We start from the raw sequence: 22,256 nt of genomic DNA on the forward strand, positions 1-22,256 counted from the left end.
GCATCATTCAACCCTTGGGTGGTCCTTACTTACTGCCCAGATACGCCCCTGAACTCCAGGTTGAACAGACTGGACGCTGGATGTATGTGCTTCTCTCTGAGAGCCACTTACCTCTGAGCTAGGTAAAGGTCTGTCAGGGGCAAGTGGGGCTTATGAGAGCTTCAGTAAGGGAACATGCATGTTGTGGGGTGATTTGTGCATTGGAGGAGTCCTGAGGCTTCTTACAGCTTTCCTGTTCCATTTAGGTGGAATAACCTGTTGTTTCTTTGGTTTTATTTTCACTGTCTTGGCTTGTAAATAGCATGAGCTTTCACAAACAGCCTGATGCTGCCTCTTCTCAGGTGAATTTCCATTTGCTTTAGCACATTTCTGCTGCTGGGACAACCCTGGCAGGATCCCAGTGCATCCTCTGTGCTCTCTGGACTGCTGGGGTAGCTGTCAAAGGATCATGAATCTTCTCACAAAGATGAGTTTGCTCACAAACACACACCCCTTCCTCCACTGCCCTCTTACACCACTCACAGGTCCTGCTCCAACTTACAAGCTGAGCAGGTGAATTTCTGTGTGGGCTCCTCTCAACACCACATCCTTCTGCAAGGGTATGGACATCACACACTAATCCTTCCCACCGTACCTGTGCTGGAAATAACTAAGTGATTTTTTTCTTGTTTGCATATTCAGATTTATCTCACACTGCTCTTCCCAGAAACACTTTATAGAGAGGGGAGAAAGCACCAGGAACAAATCTGCTGTTGCCAGCTAGCAGGCAATGGGTTCAGGTTTCACAGGCAGGTTTATTAGATGGTGGAAGAAAAAGACTCATTGTTGAATGCACTCCAGTCTTCAACCTTCATCTTCTAGGATTTGTCTTTTTTACTCCCGCCATGTTTCTTCATTTCATTCTGCACGTTAAGATCTAGGAAATATTTCTCATACCATCTCCCTGTAAAGAAGGGAAATCATAGTTCAGTTACAGCTTCCCTCCTAGTGTTATCATACCCCAAGGATTATTCTAGCTGTAGAGCTTCTCTCTTGTTAAAATGCCATTTTCTACTCCCCTTGTGCCTCTGCCCAAATTAATCCTTTGTCCTTGGCAGAAGCAGCACCCATCTCAGGAATTCCGCAATGTGCTTCTCCTGGCAGAAGTCATACCTAGCTCACTAATTCTCCTTCCATGCCAATGTCTGGGATCTCTGACTGCCTTCTGAAATATGTCAGGGGTGTAGGAATCTCTCATCAAGCTTTGGATCTTCAGTGGGCCACCTGTAAGGAACAGCAAATAAGGAATTGTATGTAGAAATCACCCTACTGCAGTCCTGGATTTGAGCAGGGGAGCAACACCAGCAGTTGCCAGGGCTCAAGAAAAGGCATGTGATGACTGCAGTACCTTCAATCAGGTCTGAGGCTGGGTGCTGAAAAATAGCTTCATCATCATCACCCAGGAGGTTGCCTGTGTTTGCCAATTTATCTGCTTTTCATCCTCAAGTATGAGATGCACACAAAGGGTGCTGCAAGGTATCATCTTTATTTGTATCCTATCTTTATTCAGTCAAGCGCCCACTTACCTCCTGTTGAATCTCCTCATCCATGTGACTAGCTGCCTAGCAGCTACTAGCAGCACAGCTCCACAAAATCACCACCATCTTACCACTCCAGGCCTTCTTGATCTCATTTTCTGCCACATTACTTAACAAAGAGTTGCCAACTGTGACTTCTCTTTTTATCCCCTCTTTACTTCTAGCCACAAGGGGGCTTTATTTTAATTTCTAACCCTTTCCTCTTCACCTTCCTTTTAATCACACCTTTGTCTTGACAATATTGATTTTGAGCTCCCTGAGGAGAGATGTCCTTCTTTTCCATGTGACTACACGGAACAATGCAGTCAAGGACAATGCAGTCCTCAATACCCACAGTATGTCATGGAACATACTGTATAAGGAAAAGGAATCTGCCTTATGCTGGTACATGAGAAACTAGGACCAGGGACAATTATTTCAGAGTTTCTTGGATGAATTCTCAGTTTCCAATATTTGCTTAGATGGAGGGATCTTGGGGAACCTTGGAAACAGAGGTTAGGGAAAGATACTTCAGAGCTCCACGTGTCTAAAGGCCTGGAACAGAAATTATGTTGAAACTGAACTGGAGGTAACTAGCAACTGGAGATGGCAGGGAACATTGGTGTCCATTTGGACAAATGCAAATGGTGTCCATTTGGACAGCTCTGGACAGGATGACAGAGGTTATGATTTGCATTCACTTTTCACACTGTGGGGGAAAAAATAGTGAAAGAAAAGAAAGGGATAGAATACATAAAATGGGAGTGTCTAGATTCTAGTTCCTCAGGTACCACAGCCTGGAAAAGCAGTGACTTTGGATGGAAGGAATAAGAAGGGAAAGTGAGTATTACCTATGGTCAGATCTCTACCCACAGAAACGTGGCTGCCTGAGCCCTGGCAAAGCATAGATGGAATCAGCTTTGAAAGTCAGGGGTAGGTGGTGTGTCCCCTCACCTTGGAAGAGATTTACTCTCAAATTGTAATCCAGTTGTTGGTAATCTGAAAGAGATGCCCAGGTCAAGGAGTTTCTTGTCATTTCAGTACAGTTGTTAGGTCCTTTTTGTCCTGTTTCTAATGCTGCATTGTCCTGAGCTTGATGTTTCTGGAAATACAAACAACAGGGAAACTCTGTCAATCCACTTTCCCAAAGTGCAGCAAACTCCTGGCATTTCCCCCCCTGCACAGCTCTTTCAGCTATGACTAATCCCTGGGACCTGGGTCTGTCCTTGAGTCTCCCTTAGCGGCTTCTGCAGGCAATGCATTGGACAACTAGGATGAGAAGAGCCTTTTGGGCAGAGGGAACATCTGTGTAACCCTCTGTCATGTCCTGCTTGTTGGGTGTGTTCCTCATCCCAGGAGGACTTGATAGGTTTAGCCCATGCAAAGGCTGTGACAAGTTAAAACCAAAGCCCTGGCCCATAGTGGTGTGTGGAAACCCAGGGCATTGGGAATATTTCTCAGTCTGCTCTGGGGTGCCCTGACCCCCTGGGGAGCACTGACTTTGACCCTCATTCATGGAGAAAGTTTCCTAGAGTTCAAGATAGACTAGAATGCACAAAAGTGTGAAATATTTTATAGAGAGTAGTGTAGGTGTATCACCTGGTGAGAAATTTAGGTTTTAGGATTTTTAGTATGTTGTGGATGGATGCAAGATGGAGGGCACAGGGTGTCATCCTGGGTTTCTTCTTCATGCTGCTTCTTCCTTCTTCTTCATGGGTTTGGGTGGCATTTTGTAATTGGGCAGGAAAGCCTGCATTGGGGGCTCCTTGGGGTCAGTTATTGGGTTAAAAGAGAAAATAATCTAGGTGTCAGTTCTTAATTGGATAGTTTAGTCTTAAAAGACCTTGTAACAAGAGATTGTTAGCCATTTTCTGCTTTCTAATGAAAAGCTGCCAAACTCACAGTGGTGAGACTGTTTCACCGATAAGAAATAATAAACACCTGAGTCCAAACGTGAACTGCTGTCTCAAGTGCCTTCAATCCATACTCGGAGAAACTGACAAGTGGTACCGCCACAGTGTGGAATACAGTAATTGTGAGCCTGCTGGCACTAGCAGCAGGACAAATGGGATCTGGATCAGGTAGGAATGTATGTTTGGATTTGTCAGATTAGCTCAGGACATGACATGGGGCTTACCTTCTGCTCTTGAGGCAGTTGTGGGAATGAAGGTGCCAGCCCATGGGATAGGAAGCCTAGTGCTCCACCAGGGCTGCTGTGAATCAGCAGCAGCTTGGGTTTTACACTGAGACAAGTCTTTGCAGCACCAAGTCTTAACACAGTATTGGGATCCTGAAGCCGAAGTTACTGTATCAGCCAGACTCCAGGAGTCAGCGCTGCATGCTCTGCAGAACCTCTCCCACAAAAAGAACAGAGCCACAAGACATGAGGAGAGGAAGCCAGTCCTGACTCACAGAGAATGATCTGCTTCTTTTCTCTATCACTCTTCTTTCTTTTTAAAGAAGAGCCATACACTTACACATGATCAAAGTGCAGGAAGCTGCTGCTAAATAAACTGCTGTGCTAACTCCCACCTCCTACTTAAAACAAAAACATGTCTGTTTGTTATTATTACTATATTCGGTAGGAAGAACTTTCCAGTCTGCTGATGTAGAAATTCCTCCTCTCCCAATTCTTCCAACAAAGCAGAATTTCTGTTTAATGAGGCAATGTCTTCATTTCCCAAATCCCTTTCATCAATAATTTCCCCAGCTCCTCTCAAGACAAAATGACACCAAAGCCTGCAACTGTTCCTACTTTCCAGTTTGTAATTGTATATGATGTTGTTGTCAGTGTTATTATAAAAACACTGCAACTGCATGTGATTGTTATTTTATTTTATTTCATTTCTGCCCTGAAGGTCCAAAATCAAAGCACTGCTCAGAGAATCCCACACCTTGAGGTCAAGAAGGACTTCAAGGCCATTTCACCATCCTCCTGGATAACAGAAACCACAGAAGTATGTCTACTTATTGCTTTGCTAAACCAATTCTGTGAGGGACAATAGGCAACCAATCAGAAATGATATATCTTGATCAAAGAGCTAAGAAGGCTTAAACGTGATCTTTCTTTCTGAAGGAAATGTTTAGCATAGCCTAACACTGACTTTCCCGACATGCAGCCTTTGAGGAAAGAGGGAGCTGTTCTTCCCAGGCAGAAAACCTCCTTAGACAGGTGTGGGAACTGGCCACTCTCACCAGCCAGCAGCCATGGCCAAGAGTGGTCTCATAGGCCTTCCACCTTTGACTGGGTCTCCAAAGTGTGAGGAGGTTTCAGTGACTTTCCAAACCTCAGGAGCCCCATGGATGTGAACATGACATTTCTCTCTTCTTTTTCTTAACTGATTAAAAAAATCCAAATATCTATGGTTTACCAGGAGGCAAAGCCTCTTCCATAACCACCTCTCTGACCTGGTCCATGATCCCCGGTGTGGTGACTGGTGGTTTGTAGAAGCAGGGAGGTCCTGCTGAAGTCCAGGTATGGAGGTGGGATGAAGGCTGAAGAGTAGAGATGGTTGCTAGGGAACAATGCTCTCTCCCTCTATGAGCTGTGGGCTCCAGCTCCATAGGAAACATGGTTTCACACAGTTTAGAGAAGGGTTATCCTTGCTGATGGAAAACCACACAAGGAGCAGAGTAAAAGGTTCATGTTTCATGAAATACCCATGCCCAAAAGTTCTCATCACACATAAAGGATTTCATGGAGGCTTTCCTAACATAGTCATGATAATCAACAAGACTGTATTTCAGCAGAAATGGATCTTTTAGCATCTCCAAATGCTAAAGCTGAACATGAGCTCTCCGACCTCAGCCTTCTTGCTGGGACCTTGTTGCTGCCTGCCTGGAACAGCAGTAGAGGGTAATAATCAGTGGACCATACCAGTTGATACCATACACTTCTTTTTGATGTCCCTTACCTGAACCCCAGGGAAGCAACGCACCTCCCTGTGGGTTGGGTCCAGTTGCTATATGGAAGGTACCCTCATTTTCCACATTCCAAATGGGGAGATGGTGGGCTGGCAAGAAATCTTCCATAGAGTCAATGACAGAACCACAGCTTGGCCCTCCCATGTCCAATACCCAGTGCTGTATTTTAGCACTGAACTTTGATTCACTCTGGCCCTGATCTTTCACCAGGCCACAGGAATTTCTGCAGGTCTTCAGGCACAGAGTGGAACTCTCTTTCATGCTGCAGAGCTGCTTTTCCCACCCAACACAAGCAGGTCGCAGGTAACAGAAGAGAATTAGAAATATTCACAGATGCATCATCTAAGATTTTATTATTTGTCAAAAATCAGAAGTTCAATAGAAACCTAATGATAATTCTTTAAAAAATTGGAAAAATCTAAACAAACCGATATTTTCTTTACTTCCACCTCCTCCCTTTTGCTTTACCCTGGGCTGGAGACAGCTGCTAGACCGCGTTATCCCAGACCCAGCCCTCCCTCTAGGCCTTGCTGCGCTTCAGCTCGGAGACTTTGTAGTGCGGAGGGGCTCGGTGGAACCACTCGGACCAGGAGCCGTCGTACACGGCCACGTCGCGCTTGCCGCACAGGAAGGCGGCCAGGGCAATCTGGCACGCCGTGACACCCTTGCGGCACGTGGCCGTCAGCGGCTTCGAGAGATCCACCTTCTTCTCACGGAATATTTCCTGGATCTCCTCAATACTCTTCTCGTGCCCTGTTTCTGATAGGAATGAGTGGAAGGGTATGTTCACAGCACCAGGGATGTGGCCAGATTCCAGCCCTGCGAGAGTGAACCAGAAAATGAAACATGAGCAAGGACACATTAACATAGGTGATGAAAGACACCCACAAGAGACATTAGAGACATCACTGCAGATAGTCTCACTCCATCCAGAAGACTCATTTATTCCACTTGAGGATGAAGATACAAAGTGGTATTAGGCTAAAAAGAAGAGGACAAATATTATTCAACTTCGTTGAAGTCAAAACTTCCAGAATATTTAGCAAACTATTTCCTCGCTGAAAGCAATGAGATGTAGAAATCTGAAGAAGCCCTAGACATGATAGGAATCAAATAACCTCCACAGAAAATGCCTTAACAAAGGCATTAAGGGCACCTGTGATAAGAGGAATAAAGCAATGCACTTCCAACCTTCCCCAGGTATGCCATCAGTGTGTAGTGACACACTGTAGTTTTCAGAAGCAGGAAATGTGGACTGTATGTGGAATTTGTGAAAGTGGTTATCTGTTCACAGTTTATTTCTGCATCACCTTAAAGTCATATTTCAGAAAAATAAATAAGAAATCATAAAGCAACCTTAAGTCAGCCACATCACGTCTGAGGCAGCTATCCTGGGACAATGGGGTCAGAGAAGTCAAAATTTAAATTTTGTATCACTTCTTATCTACTCCATGAATGAAATCAGCACAGGTTGTTTTTCTTCTGGTGTATCTGACCACTTCGGGCAAGTCCAAAACTGCATGTCAAAAGAAGGTCTTTAGAGAGTTGCAGATATAAAAATATAATGGACAAGATTGGCATCACACCCTTCAAATTCAGACTCTTAAGGCTTAATAATGGAAGCTTTTCCAATCATTTTGAGAGGCTTTGGATCAAGCCTCATTGGAGCCAAAACCATTATGTATTACACTGAAAATGTGTTTCAGGGAATGTTTCCTTGCTAGGTTTGAACTTCTAATGAGACAGATCTAAAAAAAATCACATGAATAGTAATCTGTTTCACTGGCAGCTATCTATGTGCCCAAATTATTGGGATAACTGGTCTTGGGAGATGGGAGCGATTGGGGCAGTTTAATCATTTGACTTTGTTACAGTCAAATGATTAAAGTATACCTAGACAGAGACTGACATCATACATAGTGACACTGCAGTTTCATCACTATGCAGAGTGGTAACATGACATAGTGAGATATAAGGGGAAAATGGCTTTGGCACAGAATTGAAGGGAATTTTTGCTCTGCTGAACAAAGACAGAGCCTAAAGACAATCAAAGCTGCCCTGAGTCAGCTTCACAAGTCCTCTTCCTGTTCCAGATGTACCCTCTTTGTCTCTTGATTAATCCTCCCCGGGTGCATTAAAAATACAGCACAGTTGTCCAGGAGTCACCTCATGCATCCTTCAGAAATGTTTAGCATTACTGAGAGAAGTTGGGATAAAAACTGCTGACTTCTGCAGGGACTAATGTTTAAAAAGGAATAGAAAAAATAGAAAAGGCAGCGTTTTGACTGATGGTTTCACCATATTTTTTCCAGCTGCAGAAGACAACAGCTCATCACTTCAGTACAGAGAACTCCAAAACTCACTCATCAATACAGTGTCTGTATGACAGAGAGGAAATAAAAAATGAAGCAAAAACTGAGAAAAACTTGTATATAGTTCTCAGACTGCAAAGCTGCTTACTGGAGCCTCTTACGCGCCTGGGTTAGGCTACCACTTTCCCACAGAGTAAATGGAAAAGGATGCTTTCAGCAAAGGATTTCTGCAAGGCTCTGCTGCAGTACTGGTGATCACCCCAATACAGAAAAGTCTGTGAGCCACCTAGGGCACTGGGAAGTGTACTGAGACCAGGAACTCCTGGAGGATGAACTAGAAGGGAACTCTTGCTCAAACAGGCTTGCTGGGCCATCGATTCACTTTCTAGGTGTCCCAGGCACCATGATCATTATTGCTTCTCTAGACTGTTCACACACCTTAAAATAGGTTTGTACCTCTCTTATTGGAGACTGACAATTCATCACCCTTAAACCACTCTTCAGGTAGGAGCTGAGCAGATCTGAAAAAAACACTCATTTTAGAGCAGTTTGGACTTTGATCTTTAGGGAGACTTTATTGCTCCAGAGATTCAAAACTCTGCTGGAGTCAGAGACCAGTGTTTGCACTCTGTGGGTGAAAGATGGAGAATTCTGTAGAAACTGCATTTATTCACATATGTGGGTGTTCAGCTGAGAAAAAGAGCTGAAACTGCACAACCACAATCGCTTGGACTGCCTAAGAAGAGCTCTCAAGTGGCTGAGGAAGCTTTATAATCTCTCTCTGCTAGGTCAAGAGCAGAGAAACATAGGACTGGAAGGCAAGGCTGGATGCAGCTGGAATCTGAACAGGGGAGAGGATACATTTGCTCTTGTCCCATATGAAACAGAGGACACTCCAGACCAGATTCATGCAGTCACCATCAGAAACTCCAGGAAGGAACCCTAGGACTACAGAGCCTGGACCCCAGCTACCTCAGCAGTCATTTTATAAGCTGCCTTTCAAAAAAGCATCCATCTCAGAAATAGTGTGGATTCTTGTCATGAAACTTCCCACTTAAGTACCTCCTGGCTCATGTGAGGAAGAACATTAATTTCCAGTGTTCAGATCATCACAGTCAGTCCATACACCACTTATCCTTGAGCTAACACTGCCCTATGGCCGAAATAGTTTTTCTGCCCTTCTGCTATTGCTCCAACAGACTGATGGCAAGGCCTCAGCACTCCCAAAAACCTCATGTCCTTAGCCTAAACCCAGTAAGAGCCAATTAGATACACTTTTCTCTGTCTCGGCCACCCTATAAACAGCTCTAGGTGTCCAGCAGGCTTCTGGACAAAGAAATGGCATTTCCTACCATCACAGTTGGCAGACAGGAGTTGCCAAGGTCAAATTATATGAGATGTTCCTGCACCCAACTAATTTATCCAAGTCTTAGCCTCTTCTACTGCTTCCAAATGTGGGTTATTGTCCTGTAGGAAAAACACAAGCACTACAGTTTTGGGCTACTAAGCACTTGAATTTGCTCTCTGTAGTTTTAAACACTCGTACATCTGCAGGTGGCACCTCACATCATTCTCCCCATGTGATCATTTAGACCTTCCCATGGCTGTCCCACAGCACATTTCAGTAACAACTCCCTATGTTCAAAGCCTTGATGATTCAGGAAAATACAAAACAAAACATGTAAGCTTGATGATGGGACCTTGCTGGCAACTTACAACCCCACAGATCTTCTTTCAGTGCATGCTGTTCTTATCTGACTTTTCTCCTTTTCAGTCAATTTTTAAAACCTAACAATACTCATGCGATTTGCCCTCTCCTCATATTGACCCAATAAATGCCCCTCTAATGTTATGCCCAAAGCATGAATAAAGTGCAAATGGCACAACTCTACCTTGTAGATGCTTCCAATGGGTGGAAGAAAAGATCAGACATTACTTCCAGACATGCATGTTTCCATTTCTCTTATCTGGCCAACCAATTCTGTTGGCAAGGAAATAAAGCTCTTGGGTAAAGTGCAAGTCTACCAACATATTTTACTCAATTTTGCCTTTGTTTAAAGTAATTTTTCTTGAAGAGTTTTTTGAAAGTTTCCCAGTCTGTCCATGTTAGAAGACCAGCAGCTGCCTAGGTTGTGCTATATCCCCTATTCTAAAGATGATGTTTGCAATTGTTTCTGTCCCATAGAACTATGCTTTGAATAAATGTATTAAATTATTGCTTCATGAAGTTCCAATATCACATGACTGATTTTTGACACATATTTGGGATCGAGATCATCTGCCTCACTGCTTTGAGCATGGGAATATCTTTTGGTTAGCTCTCTCCCTGCTCTGCAGAATTATCCGTAGGAGAGAAGAAAACATGGTAGCACAGACTCAGGGCTCAGTATAATGCCAAGACCACACACAAATAATCTTGCACCTGGAACCCCTGCTAACTGCACAGCAACCTTATTTATTCTTTCTCTCCTTGTTCTCTTTTGTTCACTCTGTTCCAGAAGATTTTGTTATTTAATTCCTTTTGCCAAGTCGCACTCAGCTTGGTGTCTGGCAATCCTTCCTCACAATTTATAACTTGTAATATGTTATCTTCTTCACTACTTAATCCCCTTTTCCACATCTGTTGATTCTCTGCTTACATATTGTTTTTATTGTTGGCTATTTATCTAAGACCATAGCCCCTCCTCTCTAGCCTTCTCTTTGCGATGAAAGCTCCAGATGGAATTTCTTAATGTCAAAGAGATAAAAGATTTGTTCAGCCCATATTTAACTCCCTGTGGCTTTGGAGTGTGCTGGCTGCAGATAGTTCTTTTCCAAATGCCTCCTCTGTTGCCTCCTTGTTTATCTCTCTCTTCCATTCAAATGGTATGTCTTAGAAGGGACAATTACTGATCTTGTCTAACCTACCGTGAACACATTGTAAGGAACACTTTAAGCTTGGTCCTGGCCAGCTCCCTCAAAGTCCTTATAGGCTCCTGTAGGTTGAAACAGACTTTGATAAAGTCTCTCAATCTCCATTCCTGTGCCCCAAGAATTATTACAGGATCAAAGCAAAGCCAGTCCACTCCCAGCTGCAGAATCCTCTTAGAGGAGAGGGGAAAGAAAAATGTACATTTCATTCACATTCCCACTGAATATTCAAGATTAGTAAAAGCTTTATGTTTGAGGCAGGCAGGATGGAGAGCTGGAAAAATGGGCAAAATCTGAAGAGTTCTATATGCAGAAGGGAGACAAGGACTACTTCAGGGCTGAGAAAGAGAAGAAAACTACCTGCAAGCTCATTAAATGATTTTGGGTTTCCTCTCTTTTTTTAGATGATAGAGTTCTTGCCTGGCAACTTTTGCCTCTTTTCTCAGATGTCTGCAAAGGAATTCAGAAATTCACAACTTTTCCGTATGCATTTGGTTAACTATAATTCTTGTTCATCAGTTTTCAGTGCCCGACAGCCAGAGAGGATCAGCACTGGCGACCATCATGTAATTATTTTTATCATCAGCCCTGGACAGCTAGCTCCTGCAGAAACAGAGCACTGTGCAGGGACACCTCAAACTACTCAGTGCATAGGTCAGGGCTGCACATCTGTCAGGCTTCTGCTGCACACTCTGCATGAACACCCAAGCTTTGCATCCAAAGCAATACCTGCATTTAAGACCTATGAGACCTGGCCTATAGAGATGCCCACTTTATTCCACTCTGGCAACTTTGGTGAACCTCTCCCACCAAATAAAATTTAGTACTATATTATGGCTTATCTTAACCAGTACAGAGATCTAAATCCCAGCAAGGATAAAAGTAAAACGGGGACAATTAATTCTTACCACAAAGAACTGAGAAACTAAAGAGGCAAAAGAGTCAGCTGCAATTAGCCTCTTCTAGAGACAAAGTTCACAGAACAGGAGAGATTAATTGACTTAATTAGGAAGTCAAGAACTGAAGCAATAATTAAACTGAAATCACCTGAGAAGGCAGAAAGTTCCTTAACCTGAAGACCATTAGTCTTCTCTAAATTGTGTCCTCCCTGATTGGATGACCCCTGCAATTAATCAGCATTGATTTCAAATTGCTCTTTTAGGTGTAAGCACTGTCTTTTACCTACTGCTGGCTGATGTGCTGCTACTGGCTAGCTTGGTTCAGAGAGCTGTCAAGCTCCTGTGGAATGAGCAGCTGCAGCTGGAGTGCTTATCCTGCTGGATCTGCTGTGGGAAGCAAAACTGGACCACCACAAATAAGCTGTTCCATGCTGACTCATTTCAAAGGAAAAATCTGTTTTGATGCTGTTGGGTCTGTGGTATTTGTCATCTTGTGACAACTCTCACCTTGGGAAAGAATGCAAAATCTACCAGCTCCCAGCAAGGAGCATTTTAGTCACATCTTGAGGTTAAAATTCAACCTTCACTTTGATGGGCTGTGGTAGGAGAAGAAATAGAATGAGTGATAAGCCTAACTTTTCCTTTCCCCAGCAACAGGCTCCTCCGTTACTCCCATTACCTCTCCCATCTTCCACATTGTCTTTCTGCAGATCAAATGTGTTGAGGGGCTCCCTGTAGACACCTGGGCCACCCATGTGTGCAGTCATTTACAGCCAAATGCTCCTGAAGTTTGGATGCAGGAATGTACTTCAGGACATGCAGCCACAATAACTGGCGGTACAGCAACACACGCACATGTGAACAGCCAGGACAGAATGACAACAACCTGTGGGGCAGCAGGGCAGCACAGCCCGGGGACCACAGAAACCCAGCAGGGCGGGCTCTGCTCAGACCCAACAGCTGCTGCTGAGCTTTTCTGTGCTTTCTTGTAGAACTCTCTCTTTTCCAACCATTTCTGTGATTCCCTTGTTGAGGAACACATTCAGTGCTGGCAGCTCGGTGTGCAGCTGCAGTGCCAGCCGCAGGTTGGGCTCTGGGCTGTGAGAGCCCCAGGCAGGAGGCCAGGAACTGGTGCTGACCCTTGGCACAGCAGAGGGCACAGGACCTGTGGCACAGCCAGGTGACCGGACACTGAGACACAGCAGGAGCCGAGGACTCAGCAGGAAGAGCCAGGACTTTGTCACACAGAGACTGCAAGAGCATAAAAGTTCAGTGCTTCCTTTGTTTAGGTCCCTCCTTGGAGGCATGAGCTCAAGCTGTTTCTGTGTTATTGTACTGTTAATAAATTGCTTTAAGGAACCAGACTTTTGAGGCTCTGCTAAGGAAAACCCAGGCTCGAGACGGTAAGAAAACCTGGTCTGAGTGTGTGTGCGGGGGGTGTAGGTAGTCAAGTGGGGCACCCATCAGTTTAGTGGAACTGCCTGTTGAAAAGGGACTTTGGTCCCAGCAGTTAAAAGTCTCTAGTGGTGGGAGTGTGATTGCCAGAGTGCCTCCTGAATGGTCAGTCAGGAAAGTTTCCTTTACACCCTTTCAGAAGGGAGGTTATTCTGGGATACACCAAGGCTTAAATTACACAGCAAGGGCCTCCTTTAACCAACTTCAATTTCATTTCAGGCACACTGCTGTACCTGCTGTCCCCACTGCACAGGACTTCTCCCACCCAGGACTTCTGCTGATTGGGTGTCCAGTGTTTCACCGAGGTAACGAAATCAGTTTTTGTTCCTCTAACTTGGGGCACCTAAAAGAGAGAGGCTGACACCCCACACATTTGCTAAAGGCTTCAGACTTTTCTTACATAAGCAAAAGAACAAAGATCAGCTCAAGCAAATTCTCTATTTGCTGGAAGTCAGAGTGATAAGAAGAATGTCCCTTGGGTTACTGTATTACCTAAAACCTTGGCTTTTGCTTGTGCACTCATTATGGTGAGAGGCGCCTGTATGAATACTGATAGTTTTTATGTGTCTGCTGGTTTTAGATATGGCCCTGAACAAACCCCTGGGAGCTCTCACCTCCCATGTTTGCATTTTGAAAAACTTCTGCAGGGTGTGGAATGGGAGATCCTGGAACCAAATGACTGCAGCCCTTTTCTGCTATTTCCTCCTGCAACTTTATCGGCTATTTCCTCCTGCAGCCAACTGCAACAAAAGCATTCAGTGATGGCACTGGGGTCTGAACGTGCAACTGTGGATCCCTTAAGGTAACCAATGAGTCGGGCTGAGGCATGCCTGTGCATTAGGAAAATCTTTTTGATGGCTGTCAAGAGCTGTTACTCCCGGTCTAGTATTCACATTTATCCCATTCTGGGGCAGGTGCCAGTCCCACCTCCATTACCTTGATCCAGCTCTGTCCCCCGAAACCGGCCCTCGGGGCGGGAATCCACCACCTGGAAGTTTAGGGACGACACGTTCTGTACCATCTCCTCAAAAGTCTTCACCAGGGCCCTGTTCAGCCTGGCCTTAAAGACAGCCGGGGTGGGCTGGGTGACCTCCGCCGTGACGGGGTGCCCCTCCTTCACCCAATTCTTGAAGCCACCATTCAGCACAGAGACTTCCTTGTGCCCGAAGGCCCGGAACATCCACCAGGCGCGGGGGGCGTAGAAGGTGCCCACCTCGTCCCCGTCGTACACCACCACGTGGGTGTCATTGCTCACCCCCAGCCCCCCCACGTAGTCGGCGAAGTGGGACTCGCTGGGCAGCATGAAGTCGTAGGGGGACGACTTGTCCCGGCACTCCTCGATGTCGAAGAAGGACGCCCCGGGGATGTGCCTCTCTTTGAACTCCTGCCGGGCGTTTCGCTCCTTGGGGGGGTACCAGGAGGCGTCCAGCACCCGCAGGCCGGCGCCCACCCGCCCGGCCCGCACCGCCTCCGCCAGCCAGGAGGCCGTGACCAGCGCCCGGCTGAGGCTCTGCCGCGCCATCTCGGGGCACCGGCGGGAGCGCCGCCGCCGGGCCGCGCTCCCCTCACACACAGAACCCGACGCGGCCCGACACACGAAATGGCGGCGGGAGGCGCGGCCCGAGGGGCGGCACGGAGGCGGCCGCACGGCCGGGACCGGCCCGCTGGGAGCGCTCCCGCCCTCCGGCGGCGGCCGTGGCTGGCGGGCAACGAGGCCCAGCACGGAGGTACGGGGCGAAGCGGCGGCAATCGCGGCCCCGCCGAGCCGGGGGGGGCTCGCAGAGGGCGGCGGCGGGGCCCCGCAAGGCCCCGGCTGCCGGTGTTCTCCGTGCGGGCAGAGGCATGGGGCCGTGCCTGACCGCCGAGCACTTGGTCCTTGGGCTGCCCCGCTCCGCTCTGGCTGCTGTTGGTGCTGGCTGGCGTCCCTGGATAGGGCCAGAGGAGCTGCGTGGGGCCGGGCGCAGGGCACGACTGCCGTGGCTGTCCCGCTCGGGGCGTTGTTTGGGACGAGCTCTGGGAAACTACTTTCAGGGCTGGAGCATTTCACGCCCCTCATTGTAGGCTTAGCCAGCACCTCAATGCAGACACAGGTCTCAAAATACATCTTTGTCCAGTTGCTTTTTGAAAGACTGGTCTCTAATTTGTGACTCTTTCTACCTTCTGCAGTCAGGTGGACTCCGGCAGAATCCAGAAATTGGCTAATCTCAGCCAGGACTCGGGAGCGATGTCGCAACAACTCCTTTACCGAGCTCTGGTATCTGCAAAATGGCTTTCAGAAGCCATCAAGTCCCAGCAAGCTGGCCTGGCCTTGAAAATCGTGGATGCATCCTGGTATTTGCCGAAGATGAAGCGCGATCCGAAGCGGGAGTTTGAGGAACGCCACATCCCTGGTGCGGTTTTCTTTGACATTGACCAGTGCAGTGACCGAACCTCGCCTTACGATCACATGCTGCCCAAGGCTAATGATTTTGCCGAGTATGTGGGGAAGCTGGGTGTGGGGAATGATTCCCATGTTGTGGTGTATGATGGCAGCGACCAAGGTCTCTTCTCAGCACCTCGGGTATGGTGGATGTTCCGGGTCTTTGGACACGAAGCTGTCTCCCTTCTGGATGGTGGCCTGAAGAACTGGCAGCGAGAGGGGAATGCACTTAGCTCTGGGAAAACCCAGGTAGCTCCATCTGAGTTCCATGCCTCCTTGGACAAGTCCCTGGTGAAAACATATGAGGATGTCTTAGATAACTTGGATTCCCGTCGCTTCCAACTAGTGGATGCCCGTGCTGCAGGACGGTTCCGGGGAGTAGAGCCAGAGCCCCGAGATGGTAATGCGCCTTCTGAGACAGTGGCATTATAAAGAGGGGTTTCATTTAGGGTGCCCATCACTTTGACTCCTGTAGAGGAAATGCTAGGAAATAATGGCTGTCTTTTATGGGATGGGACTTCAGGCAGTGCGTCCACCTGTCCTCCTTCCCTTTTGACTAGCAAGTGCTACTCATTGAAAATTCAGCAGTAGGGAAGCCATGTATCTTTTTGTCCTCATGAGGGGCTGGGGTGAGGAACATAGCTTTTGATACGCCCTGAAGATTCTCATTGGTCTCTTCAAGTACTGGTGCTACTCTTCCCTTCAGAATGGTCTGTGGAGGGGTGTCATCAGTGTGGGTTGCTCTCATGGGGAGAAAGATGTGGAGGGAACTAGGGGAGAGAATGGAACTTGGCAGGGTTGTGTCCATATGGTAACATGAAGGTTACACATAGAGCCATCCTTCCTGCGTAATCAGTAATCTAGTAAAGCAAAGTGTAACAAAAGTAAATGTACTTTTTTAACAAAATACTCTAAGCAATAAATATTCCTCTCAGTGAAACAGAAGAGGCTTTGCAATAGACTTGTCCCAGATAATAGAGGTTAATACCTGTCTGTATTGTTTTTTCTCTAGGAATTGAGCCTGGTCATGTCCCTGGGTCGACGAGCATCCCCTTCACTGATTTCCTCACAGAGTCTGGCTTAGAGAAGACCCCTGAGCAGATCCGCACTCTGTTCCAGGAGAAGAAGGTGGACCTCTTGAAGCCAGTGGTAGCCACATGTGGCTCTGGGGTCACTGCCTGCCATGTGGCTCTGGGGGCCTACCTCTGTGGCAAGCCAGATGTCGCAGTGTACGATGGGGCCTGGGTGGAATGGTACATGCGGGCACAGCCTGAAAATATTATTTCTGAGGGAAAGGGGAAAACAGTGTAATAAGCTGCATTGTTTCCCAGCTGTGCACATAGCTTGCCTTGAAACAGGATTTGGAAAAGATGGGTTTAGCTTTCCTGATTAAGTGTCTTGAGATGAAGGCATTGGATAACAATCATGCGCACATGGTGCTTCGGCACTTTCTCCTTACCCTGCTGCTGCTTAGGAGGATGAAGATGACAGCAGTTCTGGGCAGCCAGCTCTAGGTGACCCTGCTTGAGAAGATAGGGTGGAACAGATGTCCTCTCAAGGTCACTTCCAACCTCAGCCATTCTGTGATTCTATGACCATTTCACCTTATCAGATGGATGGCAGAGAGTGCTGCTGCCAGCATGGGGAATTAATTGAGTTAAGCCAAGCTCCTGACTCGAAACATTCAATCATGCTCATTCACAGGATGGTCATACTTATGTAACTGTGCCTCATAATCCTGCTCTCTGCTTCTGTCCCATCCATGCATGTTATGGCCACTTTGAGTGCAAAACTTTGTGGAAAGAGATGGCTGTTAAAGGAGCAAATACAGCATTCAGGTTGGCACTTGGGCTAGAGACTTGATTTGTATTTTTTCTCGTACTTGGACTCTAATGTGTACTTAGCCAGCCTTGTAGCCCTATTGTCCAAAATCCCCCTTGAGAAAAAGAAAAGATTATGGGATTTAAACAATGTAAATAAACATGTTTCAAGGTCTTTCTGCTGAATGGAACTTCCTTGAGTGTTGCTTAGGTGAATACTTTTCAGGAGTTCTGTTTTTATGGAATCACGTTGTCCACAGTGAGATTCAAATGAGATATTTCCTTCTCTCTGAAAGTAGAGCCATACCTCTTAACCTCAACAAGCTCTTTGACCCAGGAAGGACAATGGCATGCCTCTCTCTTGGGTCTCTGCACCATCTTCCTGCTTTCAGTCCTAAGTCCATTTGCATTTTTGCCTTAAAGTCCACAGTTGTAGGTTACAGCTCTGTTCTTGAAACACTGGATGTCAGCTTACATAGTGGCAAATGGACTGCATGGGTATTTTCATTCTTGCCATGTAACCTTTCCCTGCAAACTTAGCAGAACTGAGACCATCAGAGGAATAGCCCATACTGAAACCTATTTTTCCCCAAGACCTTTTTATTTTATGTCTAAAAGATGAAAGTACACCAGGTATCCCTGATAATGTTCAAGATTTTGTTCTCTCTGAGATTTTCTCGTCATGTGAGGAGAAAATGCCCAAGACTAAACAAAAAACCCACGGAAACCTCCCACAAAAAAAAAAAAAAAGCCTGCATCTCTTTTGGCCTACTGGTAACTTAAAAGTTAATGTGACAGTTTCTTCTCTTGGGCTTGCAGCAACAGGTACCTGTAAACATCTGTGGATAATGGGGTTGCACTTTCTAGGGAATGCAGTGGATACTTATTGTCACAGTTTTGACTATAAGGACTGGATTCTTCCCTATTGCTGAGTGTTTATTCTTTGCATTTCCTCTTACCTCTTTTGGCTGCTTCTTCTTGGCCTTGGCTTGCATGCATGGAAGTTCTGTTTCTGCTCACCTCCTGGGCAGCTGGAATTTCACTGTTCAGTTTATTTCTTCCTCTGTCCTCCCCACTCACACATAGGGTCTGAGCACCCAGTGACTGACAGCCTGCAATTTCCCTGCTTGCATCCAGACTGACAACCCAGCTCTTGGAGGCCTTGGGGCTGGCATTGCAGCAAGTGCTGAGCATACAGGGTGCGCAGGGGTCTGAAACAAATGACCCTTGTCACAACAACCACAACACAGAGAGGTTGATTTTGTGATTATGTGGCCAGATGAGTGCCTGCTCTGTTTCTCCAGGAAAATTTAGTTATTAGGAAAATTGACATATTGTTTCAGACTTATTTGCAATAGATGCAGGGAGCTGGCTCTTGTGTGTCCTTCCAGTATATTTTTTGATGCATCCTAAGCACTCTCTTCCTTTTTTTGCCACTGACCCATCAGTCCTGGGGGTCAGTGGGGAATCTCTCTGCTTCCTCTTGAGATTGGGATACTTTTCTCTGTCCAGTGTTGCAGGGAGATGTGTGACACAGCCCAGACATCCACCTGGAGATTGCAGATTACACTGAAATCTTCCCCCTGCCCTTGCTCTACATTTCACCCCTGTGGCTTGATGACATCTAACAGGGCCCTTCCCCCTCTCTGGTATTTAGCCAAGCTTGGCAGTACTCAACTGCCCTTCTCTGGCTGAATTTTCTGCTACAAAATCTCAGTGATTCTTCCCAGCTTTTGGCAAATGTTTTCCCAGATGCTTAACTTTGCCTTCATTTCTCCACAGAGGAGAAACTGAGATCTTCTTTCCCACAGCAAGATACTTTGTTTTTCTGAGGTATTCCCTCTTATATCATGTATCAAAAATCTATCCAAGAGTGTCTTCTGATGTTCCCCCTCTTTTTCGTTGAGATCCCTTCTGGTGATGCAGGCAAAGCACTGAGAAGGTTGTGAAGACCGAGACAATGTTTTCAAATCCTGGAGACTTGTAAAACCTATTTTGAGCTATAACAGATGCTACTGGACATATGGAACAGCTGAGGGGACTTACACCAGGACTATAAATGTTCTGCAGATCTTTATGTCCCTGACTCAGTGGGTGGGTTTCCTATAGGAACCAAAAGCTGGGGAGAAGTGGAGATAATGCAAATCACTAATGTTCATGATTTTCCTGTGGAAAATTTGCCACAGAGGATTGGTAATAGCATATCTTTTGTGGAATAGGGCTCATGGTAGCCAAAAAGGTAGCCTAAACAACAGCTCTGATGTAGGAGGAAGGTCACACTGACCTGTGGCTACCTTGGGACTAGAGTTTACAGTTCTCTATATAAATTTGAGAATCCCAGGCCAACATGTAAACTGTTTATTGGTATATTTACTATCTGCAATACTTTTGTCCTGAAGGAGGTTTGAATTCTGTGCAGTCTGGTCTAGTCAAAAGTAATCCCATGGTCCCCTGTTCTTCACTTGTCTTCTTTGTCACCTCTCTTCCTCTTCCTCTTCCTTCCATCCCGCTCCCTAGCAGTCAGGCTGCACTATTTCATGCTTCATTTCCCAGCAAACTCTGTTTCTCTGCAAATTTTTCCAAATTCTAAAGCAGCCCTTCTACCAGCACCACTGGCCTGAGCACTGTATGAGCCGTGGTAATTGGTGTTGCCTGCAGGGACATTTTATATTCCTCCCATCTCTCCTGGTCTCAGCTTACAGCCAGGTGCTACACAGCCATTCTGTCTCCTCCTCCCAGCAGTCTTCAGCAAAGGTGCTGCATGATGCACATCCACACACAGGCTTTGCACACTGCTTTGAATGCAGGTACATTGCTCACAGCTCCTCATGGAGCTGGAGGAAGATTAGCTTGCTTGTATGCCATGGAGCCTTTCTCTTCATGCTTCAATGTGCCTGGCTCAGCTGGCAGTCAAGCTGCACTCTATTATTCAACTGTGTCCACCCCCAAGTCCAGTGTAGGGAATTTTATTTGCCTGATTCCCTGTTGGCTTACTGGCAAAATGTCAGAGCATCACTTGTCTTCCCCTCTCCACTTCCTGCAGAAAAGAGAGTGGCACTGATCCTATATGGACATGCCAACTAGTTTTTCCTGGTTTCTTCTCCAGTGCCTACTGCCATGTGTTCCCAGCCTGTCAAAGTGGTGACACTCTGTGCCAACACACGGTGATCCCTGCTCCCACCGCTGTTCCACAATGCAACAGTTCCAGAAGAGCAGCTCTACAATGCCAGTGATGCATCATATGCCATGTACCAAGCTGCAGAGCACTGCAGTGTGTGTAGCCTTCTGCAGGATTGCATTGCAGGCCTGACTGCTGAACCAAGACACTCCCAGTTTATGTCCTGCTCTCTTCTCCTCAGCTCTTGTTCAGTATCCAGTGGCTGTCAAGTTTTTCCTGCTCCCAGTCTGCCTGAGCAATGGTCCCCATGATTTCTCTGGGGACTCTGCAAGGTTATAGGGTCTTACAGCATCACACAGTGCTGTGTAAGCTGTTGCTTGCTCTCCCTCTGTGCATATATTTTATATACAGTTGTCAAAAAGGCAGCAGGAACAAGTCATAGACTCATAAAACCATAAGACTGAGAAAGAACTGATATCATTAAGTCCAACCTTTGACCGAACACCACTGATTGTTTAAGCTTACCTCTCCTGTGTCCTATTTCTTGATTTTAGGGGACCTTAACAAGGCTGCCTTAATTGCACCTCAGAACTACATCTGGTGATAGTGTGCAATCAAGTCTGTACTTAGCCCATGCCACCAACTCATCAGAACATTTCAGTTGGTAGCCCATACTGGCTTCTTACTGAGGAGTATTTTCATATACTGTGGGGAAATCCCTGGCCTGGTGCATTTTCAATGATTTTTTTGCTGCATATTGCAGAAAAAAAGGCTCTGATGTTAGAAGTGGTGTTCCTTGACATCTTTCCTTACTCACAATATACCTCTTTAGATTTAGCAATTAACTTTTCACCCCGTGGCCCTGAGGTGAGCAAGACTTGAGGTTCCAGCCACAAGTGGAGACTGGTATTGATGGAACAAAGTATGCCTTGAATATAGACCATCCTGGACTCATGAGCAGCATTGTCATGGGGGAGGTTGGAAAAGAAGATGTTGAGAACAAGAGATGGACCTTAAAAAGAGGCTGAGGGGATGTGAGAGGAGGAAAAAGAGAGGGTGAACCCTTGGTGAAAGAGGGAAAAAAAATTGAAGGCAGGGCAAATTTCTTGCAGGGGAAGATAAATGGCTATAGTCTGCCACCCAACTGCTGCATTCATATTGGAGAGGCACAATCCTCACCCCAGTTCTGTGCTGGAGCTGCAGCCAGCACAGACAGGGTCCTGTAGTCCTCACACACCAGAGGGCAGGGCAGAGGTCTCCAATTTGCTGTGGTTTGACTCAGAGGCAGAATTAGGAGGACAGCAGTCTGACAGCCGAGAGCTGTGTTGCACTGTGACGCTTCAGCCCAGGTCAGTGTTAGTCCGAGCATCTTAGATGCATGTTACTGCTCAGTGGAGACTGGTCCCAGGGCTGGGCAGTAATTTTGGCCAGAGCTTGCTCCATATGGGTAGACAAAAATATTTTTTCATGCTCTGTTAATGGTCACTCTAGTGCTGATTCAAAATTATTTGAACCCAAAATTATTTACACCCTGAAGCAGCTGAATTGTTCCTGTCCTTAAATTAACTGAAGGTCAGCAATCTTGAAACCTCTTCCGTGTTACCCTCTCTTCTTCTTCTCCCCTTGGCACTCCTCCACAGAAGGAGCAAAGTACACATGCCATCTTTGTGAAGGAAATCCTGGGTGATTGGGGGAAGGGCAATGCTGCCTTCTTCTGTAGTGATAAAAGGGAGTGATTTGCAAGTAAAAGAAGGAAGGACAAGAAGAAAAGGAATGTAAGAGTAAAACATAATGTTTTTTTTTTACCCAGCCTCTTCACTCAATAACCCCCCATGTCCAAAGG

The 22,256-nt window shown here is 46.3% G+C and overlaps 2 protein-coding genes and 1 long non-coding RNA gene across 3 annotated transcripts; 1 reads left to right on the plus strand and 2 right to left on the minus strand.

The window, feature by feature from the left end:
- Positions 1 to 774: 774 nt before the first annotated feature.
- LOC136557204 (uncharacterized) lies at positions 775 to 5,797 on the minus strand. The gene is made up of 3 exons (XR_010783742.1): positions 5,471 to 5,797; positions 2,511 to 2,658; positions 775 to 943 (listed from the first exon to the last, which is right to left on the minus strand). It is a non-coding gene; the product is annotated as an uncharacterized lncRNA (long non-coding RNA).
- A 9-nt stretch (positions 5,798 to 5,806) lies between these two features.
- On the minus strand, positions 5,807 to 14,614 carry TST (thiosulfate sulfurtransferase). The gene is made up of 2 exons (XM_066550828.1): positions 13,993 to 14,614; positions 5,807 to 6,299 (listed from the first exon to the last, which is right to left on the minus strand). Exons 1-2 carry the CDS (start codon positions 14,576 to 14,578, stop codon positions 6,001 to 6,003), a joined length of 885 nt encoding a protein of 294 aa, XP_066406925.1. The 5' UTR covers positions 14,579 to 14,614; the 3' UTR covers positions 5,807 to 6,000.
- A 60-nt stretch (positions 14,615 to 14,674) lies between these two features.
- MPST (mercaptopyruvate sulfurtransferase) lies at positions 14,675 to 17,470 on the plus strand. Its single transcript, XM_066550827.1, has 3 exons — positions 14,675 to 14,783; positions 15,223 to 15,875; positions 16,488 to 17,470. The coding sequence occupies exons 2-3, from the start codon at positions 15,281 to 15,283 to the stop codon at positions 16,784 to 16,786; spliced, it is 894 nt and encodes a 297-aa protein (XP_066406924.1). The 5' UTR covers positions 14,675 to 14,783; positions 15,223 to 15,280; the 3' UTR covers positions 16,787 to 17,470.
- The last annotated feature ends 4,786 nt before the right edge of the window (positions 17,471 to 22,256 follow it).

The sequence above is a fragment of the Molothrus aeneus genome, chromosome 5 (assembly GCF_037042795.1).
Source record: "Molothrus aeneus isolate 106 chromosome 5, BPBGC_Maene_1.0, whole genome shotgun sequence".
Taxonomy (NCBI): Eukaryota; Metazoa; Chordata; class Aves; order Passeriformes; family Icteridae; genus Molothrus; species Molothrus aeneus.